Source organism: Helobdella robusta (genome assembly GCF_000326865.2).
Source record: "Helobdella robusta unplaced genomic scaffold HELROscaffold_41, whole genome shotgun sequence".
NCBI classification, from domain to species: Eukaryota; Metazoa; Annelida; class Clitellata; order Rhynchobdellida; family Glossiphoniidae; genus Helobdella; species Helobdella robusta.
The window spans coordinates 264223-274966 of record NW_008704941.1 but is presented as its reverse complement, the minus strand read 5'-3'; the positions used below and the strand labels follow the sequence as shown (position 1 = coordinate 274966).

The window sequence follows — 10744 nt, the reverse complement described above, 5'->3', positions numbered from 1 at the left end:
ATGAATGAATGAATGAATGAATGAATGAATAGACGATGAATAGATAGACAGCATTCGCTGGAAAATAAAAGTTTCTGCCAAACGCTTGCCAAATTAATAAATGTCGTGAATGAAGAAATGATGATTATAACGTCTATCGTTATTCATCATAATTTTTCATTGTAGTACTAGCAGTAGCCGCAGCAGCAACAGTAGTAGTAGTAGTAGTAGTACTAGTAATAGTAGTAGTAGTAGTAGTACTAGTAGTAGTAGTACTAGTAATAGTAGTAGTAGTAGTAGTACTAGTAGTAGTAGTAGTAGTAATAGTAAAAATAGTAGTAGTAGTAGTAGTAAAAATAGTAGTAGTCGTAAAAGTAGTAGTAGTAGTAATAGTAGTTGTAGTGATAGTAGTAACTCTTATTAAACGCGAGAGAATACTTCATAAATATTCATAATCAAAGATATTAAAATACATCTGTGCACGACGAAAAGACAGCAGAAAAACAAAGAATGAAAATTATAAAAAAAATAAAAAAATAAACAAAGGTCACGAAATAAAAAATAATAATAATAGTAAAAATACAAAGAACAACGGACGACACGAAGAATAAAAATAAATACTAAATAAACACAGATCATAAAAATAACAGGACATAAAAAAAGAAAGAAAAACATTTGACTCGGGCTTATGTATAATTCATCCTATCGCTTGGCCCGTCATGTGATTGCTGCAATACCACAATACATACCCAATGTTGCCCGTGTATTTTGCGTATTGGTACGTATATGTCTGTATGTATGTGAGTAAGTGCGTTTGTATGTGTGTGAGTGTGTGTATATGCGTGTGAGTGCGTGCCTGTATGCGTGTGAGCGTGCTTTAACAGATATATTTGTTTATTTATGTATATTCCAACAGACGCCATACATATGGGTGTCTGTCTAAATGAAGGAATGACGCGCTTATATTTGCACTTGCATTATTTCTTCCATCATTCAATCATTCAATCAATCAATCAACCGATTGATCAATCAATCAATCAATCAGTCAATCTATTAATCAATCAATCAATCAACCGATTAATCAATCAGTCAATCGTTATTTATTCTTCTGCCTGCTCGTTTCATTTTTTATTTTGTTCCACGTGGTTTTGTTTCTAAATTTCCCACAATAATCATTTCTTTCATCCGTTTGTTTCATATCAATCGATCATTCGTTCGTTCGTTCGTTCAATCATTCATTTACTAATTCATTCACTTAATTTGCATCTATTCATTTTTTAATGCATTCATTAATACATTTATCAATTTTTTTATTAATTAAATTGTTTATTTATTTTTTTTCCATAACTCGGCTACCTAATAAAATACTCTGATGGCGACATGTTTTCCTTCCTTCATTCGTTCATTCATTCATTTGCTTCTTATACTTTTTTTTATTCGTTAAATCTTCCACTCACTCATCCATTCACTTATTCATTCATACGATTAAACTTTCATCCTCCAGCTAATCCATCCGTCCATCCATTTTACTGCTCATTCATATTCATTTAAAAAAAAGTAAAATACCTAATCCTCTTTCTTTTCTATCTTTCTCTTTTTTCCACTATCTTTTCTTGTCCTCTCTCTCTTTCTCTTTCTCTCTCTCCTTCCCTCATTTTCTTTCATTATCTTATTGTTTCTATCTCCTTCTATCTCTCTTTATCCCCATTCTCCTTTCTTTTTTCTCTGTTTCCTTCCTCCTCTTTGTTACTTTCTCTCGTTCTCTTTCTTTCTCTTTCTCTCTTTCTTTCTTTCTCTTTCTCTCTGTAACACTTTTTTCACCTCTTTCTCTTTCTCTTCCTTTTTATCTTCTATTTCTCTATATCTCTCCTTTCATTTCTTCTGCCATTCAACGGCTCACATAATTTCTATTTACTTCTCAAGATGATAAACGCGTGCCAAAAATTCTTCGGCACTAACACACACACACACATGTATATGTGTGTGCACACACACACATGTATATGTGTGTGTGTTTCTGTGTGTGTGAGAGTGTGTGTGTGTTTGAATGTGTGTGTGTTTATATGTATAGGATATTTAAAAATATGTTGGTGTTGCTTTGATAGATTATTTTAATATTTTATTGAGTTCTTTAAAATCATGTGGGTAGATTGATAATGTTCTTTGTTATCTTCGTCAGTTTCATTCATGTATCGTTGTTGTTGTTGTTGTCGTTTTAATGTTATTTTTGATTTGTTATTGTTATGTTATTATTATTACAATTATTTTTATTATGTTGTTGTTGTTTTTGTTGTTTTTAAAATAATCGGAAACATTTTAATTGCCATTATTCATTAAAATTTTCAATGAGATTATCAAAAATTAGTTCACTAAATATCGCCACACCAATTATTTTCTTCATACCTGATTTTGCGTGTATTTCAATCCAGAAATTTTTCCATCACTTTTTCACGTTATGATCTAACTATTTTGTATTTATATTCAGAATTCCAAATAACCCACACAAAAGAACTGTGCGAAACTCAGAGCTTTAAAGCGTCTTGCACACCCCTCGTTGCGGCTACTTCTAAAAGTGGACCCGCCCAGCAAACAGGCATGGTGGTCGTCATGGTAACGGCCAAATATGGACGGATGAGAAAGGGGGAGTGTTTGAAGGAATCCAATTTGGTGGATTCCTCGTGCCAGGTCGATGTCCTGCCATACTTCGATAGGCAATGCTCTGGAAGAAGGTCGGTTGGTTGGTTAGATGGTTGGATGGTTGGTTGGTTGGTCGGTCGGTTGGTTGGTCGGTTGGTTGGTTGGTTTAGTTGGTTGGATGGTTGGTCGGTTGGATGGTTGGTTGGTCTGATGACTGATTGGCTGACTGGCTGCTTGCTTGATTTGTTTGACATATTGTTTTTTTTATTTTCAATTTATTTTGTCCCTATAGATTTTTTTTCTATAAAGTTCTTGATTTAAACAAAAAATCACTATTCCATTTATTATATTTTTTTTATAAATTTCACTTCAACTTAAATTAAACGCAAATATATAAGCAAACAACTAAAAACAAAAACCCTAAAAAAACATTTAACCTTCGTGAAGGTCATGCGAGGTCAAGGTCAACTCAATAATGGATTTCCTCGTGGAGAAGAGCAAGGGCAGATACGCCTGCCTGCAATCCATCAGAGGTTTCCTCGAGGCCTCATACGTCTGTGTACCTAGTACGTTTCTTTGGCTGTGTATCGTGTGTGTGTGTGTGTGTGTGTGTGTGTGCGTGTGTGTGTGAGTGTGCGTGTGTGTGTTTGCGTGGCGTATTAAATTTTTTCAAATAAACATACAACATACAAAACGTACAACAATCAATAGCCTGTAACGTACATACAAAAACAACAGCACTTTCAACAAACAACAACATACAAAAACATACAACAAACCACGGCATGCAACATGCAAACACAAACAGCAGTTACGGGAGCATACAATACAACAAACAAAAACTTACAAATCTACACATATACAAATGTTGTACACAAGCATTTTGCACGCACATAGATTACTTACTTGCGTACTTTGACACTGGGCAGTGCGCCTGAAAACGATAAATTTTTAGTTGGCACCCACAGTCAGAAACATTAAATTACAAAAATGAACCGTCGCGACAACATGGCGTTTCTCTTCCTGTCTGAAGTATTTTTAAAACTTTCCACGACCCAAAATAACTACAACAAATGAAAAATATGACAACCTGCTCTGGTGACAGCACACAACTAAACGACAACTATATAGGTGACACAGAAATCTGTGCCTACCAGCAAAAACACACAACAGTTAATTTACATTAACAAAGCAACACAAAAAATACAATGACTACAATTTCAACCAAAAAAAAACAACAACAAAGAGACAATCACGACAACAACTTTCAAAATAAATCAAAATCTCGTTGACAACAACGAAAATGTCTCTTACAACAGCAACATAACATCATCAGCGACTGTATCTCATCACCAAAGCACAACAATTACATCAACACAACAACATCAACCTCAAAAACAACAACCACAACAACAACTTCAAACACAACAGCTTCAACAACAACAGTAATGCGGTCCGACAAGAGATTTATAATCAATGCTCCGAATTATTTATCAAATCAGTATAATAAGTACACATGACAAGTACATATTTACAAGTCAACTTGAGTACAATGTACTTGACTCCCGACAACCAAGAATGATGTACCATGCGCCTAAAACATGACAGCAACAACAAAAACAACACAACAACAACAATAACAATAATAATAAAAGCAATAATGTCAACAACATCACATCAACGCCACGACAAAAATTCATCATCAACATTGCATTAAGAACACAGATCAAACTTAAAAAAATAAAACAACGAAGAACACCACTTCAATGACAGCAAGATTTTGACACTAACACGACAAATGCATCAACTAGAAAAAAAAACTGAAAAATATAATGATGTCTTTCCATAAACACAATTGAAACACTCTGAAAGTAATGCAATAAACATCACAGCAACAACAGCTAATACTGCTACTCTACTACTACAACTACTGCTACTGCTACTACTACTACAATAACAACAACAACAACTACTACTACTACTACTAATACTACTTCTACTACTACTACTACAACTACTGCTACTACTACTACCTACTACTACTGCTACTGCTACTACTACTACTACTACTACTACTACTATTACTACTACTACTACTACTACTACTACTGCTACTACTACTACTACTACTACTACTACTACTACTACTACTATTACTACAAATACAATTGCTGTTGCTGCTACTAATATTACTACTACTATTACTACTACTACTACTAGTAGTAGTAGTAGTAGTAGTAGTAGTAGTACTACCATCACCACAGGTACTCAACAACAACAAACGCTTGTTTATTTATTGTTATGGTTGTCATTTTTATGCCTCCCTTAGACCCACCAGAACCTACTTCTTTACAAATTTATTATTATTTTTATTATTATTGTTGTTGTTGTTGTTGTTATTGTTGTTGTTATTCTTATCAGTAGTTGTTGTTTTTTTATTTTTGCTTCGTATTTGGAGCTAAAGTCCAGAAAATCTTACAAACTGGCAATATTTCGGTGAATTAAGTGTCACCTCATTCAATTTGTCAACCTACTAACTTATCAAGTCATCAATCAATCAATCAATCAATCAATCAATCAATCAATCAATCAATCAATCAATCAATCAATCAATCAATCAATCAATCAATCAATCAATCAATCAATCAATCAATCAATCAATCAATCAATCAATCAATCAATCAATCAATCAATCAATCATTCATTCATTCATTCATTTAATCATTCATTCATTCATTTAATCATTCAATCATTCAATCAAATACAAAATCAGTCATGTAATCAATCAATCAGTCAGCCATTCAGTCAAAAATTCACTCCTTCAATCCATCAACAAATCAACTGACCATCATTCCATTCAGTTGTCTCCCGCGAGTCGCAGGCCTGCTACAATTACAACAACATCAACAACAATCAACAACATCATCATCAAATTACTCATTCCAAACAACAACAACAACAGCAACAGCAGCAACAACAACAAAATCCTTCTCACGTAATTTTGACGCGAGAAAATAGCGTGGGATACCTCGGCAACGTGGCCACGGAAGAGACGGGGTGTGGATTGGAAAGCAGTCCCTGGGTCTTGATGGCCCCCCGCGGTCAAAGAATATTTTTACAGCTGATAGATTTCTCGGTAGATAGTTCTGAAGAGAAGAAACATGGTGAGCAGACGCACTGTCAGATGTTCGCTGGTGTTAAAGACAGGTTAGTTTGTCATGTTCGTAAGTCAGTTGGTTGGTCAGTTGGTTGTTCATTTGGTTGGTCAGTTGGTTGGTCAGTTGGTTAGTCAATTGGCTAGTCAGTTGGTTGGTCAGTTGGTTGGTCAGTTGGTTAGTCAATTGGCTAGTCAGTTGGTTGGTCAATTGGTTAGTCAGTTGGTTGGTCAGCCAGTTGGTCAATTGGCTAGACAGTTGGTTGGTCAGTCAGTTGGTTAGTTGCTTGGATGGTCAGTCTATTGAAAAATTAATCGGTTGGTTAGTGGGATGTGGTTGGTTAACGGAAAATGAATTGATTGATTGATTGAAAAATAATGAAGAAATAAAAGAATGAAAAATAGAGTGCTTGATAAATTAATTAGGTATAATTCAATTTGAATGAAATACAATCGTAAAATATGAATGCACAAAGTATGAATTAGTAAAAAAAAGAGAGAAAATGAATGAAAAAGCACAAAAATTGAACCGATGAATAAGTGATTTGACATGTTGGCTGGTGGTTGGCTGTTTGACGTGAAGGCGCATGAATTAATTGCTTAATAGATTTAAGAACGTCACACACACATACACACACACACATCTACACACGAATAAAACACACATCCACACACACACACATACTCACACACACACACACGCATATTCACACACAATTAAAGACACATTCACACGTCTACACACAAATACAAATGAAACACACAAATAAAACACACATTCACGCACATCCGAACACACATTCACGCACATTCACACATCTATACACACAATCACACACATTCAAACACACATCTACCACAAACACACAGCAATGTGGCAAGTTTCAACACGATTTGCGCCAACGAGCGCAAACATTCAAACGTCTTTGCCTCTCAGTCCGACACGGTCCTCCTACTCATACACGCCGCTGCTTATCATCCACCATCTTCTCGTAATAATAATAATAACAACAACAACAACAACAACAATAATAATAATAATAATAATGGTGCTGTCGAGAAAAAATCACCTCCAGTTTATTTCCTTTTGAAATATGCCCGTGAGTTTTATTGATTTCTGATTGGCCGTTTAGCGTCCGTTGGCTGTTTTCCGATTGGTTCTTGATTATTTGTTTGGTGTTTGTTTTCTGGTTGGTTGTTTAATGTTTGTTAGTTGATTTCTGACTGGTTGTTCATTTGTTTGGCGTTTGTTGGTTGGTTGAATTTTGATTGAATAATTTTAAGGTTTAATTTATGATTTGATTAATTTTTCAAATACTTTCACAACTAGTTGATTGGTTAAGGCGTGAATATGGTTCACCATCGTAGACATCATAACAAACACAGCCATCATCATCATGAACTTCATCATCAACACGAGCGCAACCGACATCATCATCATCATCATCATCATCGTGACAACCTCAGTGCAGGGATGTGCGGATATAGTGGCGTCTCCGGGACAGTGGGTTCAAAGGATGGGATCGGTCACGTGGACTGGATGTAATGGGACTTCAGAGAAATTCCAATTCACCTGCGAAAGAGATCGGTGGATTAGTGAGGATCGCCGCGCGTACGACCAAGGGGGGTCCAATATAGCGGACTTGGATTGTTCATCTAGCTGGGCAGGTCGGTTTCTACAACATGTCTGTTTTTCTTTGAGTGTACATTTCGCTTGTGTGTAGGCGTTTTAATATGTGTGAGTGAGTCGTGGGGATCGGATCTGATAGAAGCCGGTTAATCGAACCACTGCATTTTCTTCCTCTCTCCCTCTTCTTTTTCTATTTTTTTCTTTTTCATTAATTTTTTTTCTCTCTCTCTTTCTTTCTCTTGTAGTTTGTGCCTAATTTTATGCTGATTGCTAGGTTGTTTATGCGAGAGCTTAATATTTTTTTCATAGAAGTTTTTACATGAAGTGCATCTGACAGCAATTATTTCATTGTGTGTTGTGTGTTGTTGTCTGTGTCGCATGATTTGGGATCTAGGCAGTTTAAGATGACAATCAATTGAAGAGTTGGATGCTACCATTGTTACCATTGGGCTGTCGGCGTTTTGTGATCATTTTTCTTATGCATGTCAATAAAATGTATTTGTTTTTGTCATCGTCTTATCGTCGTTATAATGTTTATCATCATAAATTTCATCGTCATCGTCATTAAATGTTGTCCAAAAATTATTTTTTGTAAGTCAGATTAAAAGTTAATTTCAGTTTAGGAATCCATTTTGAAGCAATTATCGCTCAATTAAATTTATAAATAACTTTTATCTCTTACGTGTTTATAATTTTCCACCGATGATGATAATGATGAGTACAAAGATGATGAAGATAATCATGATAATGATTACGACGATAATGGGGATGATGATGACGATGATGATGGCCCTGGTGATGAGTACTACACTAAAATGATATTAGAGATAGGTAATGATGATGGTGATTTGAAAATAGCTACTGTTATGATGATAATTATTATCACCATCACCATTTTCATCATCATCATCATCAATACCACTGCTATCATCATCATCAGCATTATCATCATCGCCATCATCGCCATCATTTTCATCTTTCCAATTAGTTCAACAATTAAAACGTTAACGATGCTAAAACTAAAATCCAGTCGTGATCAAGGGGAGGATGGTGATGAGGATGATGATAATGATGATGATGATGATGATGATGATGATGGTGATAAAGACAATGATGGTGATGATGAAAAAGATGTGACAATGATTATAAGATAGACTATGATAGATCAATAAATCAAAAAATGAATAGTTTTAAAAAATGAATAGATAGGCGGACGAATGGATGGATAAATAGATAGATGGATAAATGGATGGATGGATGGATTGATAGATAGATAGATAGATAGATAGATAGATAGATGGATGGATTGATAGATAGGTGAGCAAGTAAATGGATACCTGGATAGATGATTTATTTAATGATTTAATTAAAAGAAAGACAGATAACTGGGTAAATGTGATTGAATGATTGGGCGATGTGATTGATAGATGGATAGATGAATGAATGAATGAATGAATGAATGAATGAATGAATGAATGAATGAATGAATGAATGAATGAATGAATGAATGAATGAATGAATGAATGAATGAATGGTTAGATGAATGGACGAGTAAATGGAAAGATGAATTATTGAATGAATGGGTGGATGAATGAATGGGTGAATGAATAAATGAACGAACGAATGAATAAATAAAGGAATGAATGAATGGGTGAATGAATGAATGAATGAATGAATTGAATGGATGATTGAATGAATGAATGAATGAATGAACGAACGAACGAATGAACGAACGAACGAATAAATGAATGAATGAATAGATGGATAGACGAGTTGATTGATGGATGGACGTGATGGATTTGTGCAATGTAGCAAACGCATTGAAATGGATTAGTTTATCGTAGTCGTCAACCTCAATTATCTTCCGACCATCTTTCATTTTAAAATATTTTTTGAAGTGTTTCTGGATGTTGCTGCTGTTGTTGCGAATGTTATTGTCATTGTTGTTGTTGATGATGTTTGTGTTGTTGTTGTTGATGATGATGATGATGTTGTTGTTGATGATGATGATGATGATGTTACTGTTATGTCAAAATCTTAACTTAAATGACATATTAAAGAAACGTTCACTAGAATTAACCAAATTTCCAATTTGGAGATGAATGTGTTCATCCATCCATACATTTATCCATCTATGCATGCATTAATTCGTATTCACGTATACCCATCTATCCAATTAGTTATCCATTCATCCAACCATTTGCTGATGAACGAATTTATTCTTTGATATTCTATCTATCTACTATTTGTCAACCCATCCATCTATCTATCTATCTATCTACTCATCCATCATCCACCCATTCATTCATTCATTTGTTCATTTATTCATTCACCCATTCATTCATTCATTCATCCACCCATTCATTTAATAATTCATCTTTCCATTTACTCATCCATTCATCCACCCATTCATCCACCAATTCATCCATCCATCCACATTTGTTTTTCTCATATTTCTCCTCTCTTCTCAGACCTCAAAACGAGACATCTTGTCCAATCTCTTGCAATTACCTTGTCACATCGCATCATGTGCGTCCGAACAGGTCTATTTATTGTCCATCTATGTATGTTTTTCTATAATTGTATACAGCTTTTTTGTATTTTTTACATGTTTTGTGTACGCGTATACAATTTTTTTGGTATTTTCACGTGTTTTGTATAAAAGTATACAATTTTTTCAGCATTTTTTACATGTTTTGTATAAATGCATACAATTTTTTTTATGAATTTTTCAAATTTATTCTGTTGATATATATATATATACATGTTTTTGTATTCTATATATACATGTTTTGTTTAAAGGTTTAAACGTTTTTTATATTGTATACGCATAGAAGGTTAGCATAGTTTATGTATTATGTAGGCATAGGGTATTGTATGTATGTATGTATTTATATATATATATGTGTGTCTTTCATTGTACATTGCATTGTATTGTATTGTGTTGTATTGCATTGCATTGCATTGCATTGTATTGCATTGTAATGTATTGTATTTTATTGCATTATATTGTATTGTATTGTATTGTATTGCATTGTATTTTATTGTATTGTATTGTATTGTATTTTTTTATGCATCGTTTTGTATTCTGTTCATTATTTGTTTCAATCATTGGAGCTTAGTATGATAGAACCTCAATTTAGCGGGAAGTTATTTGCCGTACCTGCTCATGTGTGAATATCTTTCTACTAGGATGATGACGATGATTATGATGCTGATTATGATGATGATGGTGGTGATGATTATGATGATGGTGGTGCTGATTATGATGATGGTGGTGCTGATTATGATGATGAAGGTGGTGATGATTGCAGTGATGATGATGAAGATGATGATGATGATGA

At 34.2% G+C, this 10744-nt stretch overlaps 1 protein-coding gene across 1 annotated transcript; it reads left to right on the top strand.

The window, feature by feature from the left end:
- Positions 1-3624: 3624 nt before the first annotated feature.
- HELRODRAFT_193005 (hypothetical protein) lies at positions 3625-7892 on the top strand (the record flags this gene model as incomplete). The annotated part of the gene is made up of 6 exons (XM_009025324.1): positions 3625-3648; positions 3953-4069; positions 5579-5802; positions 6641-6870; positions 7238-7438; positions 7822-7892. The coding sequence occupies 6 exons, from the start codon at positions 3625-3627 to the stop codon at positions 7890-7892; spliced, it is 867 nt and encodes a 288-aa protein (XP_009023572.1).
- Positions 7893-10744: the final 2852 nt, after the last annotated feature.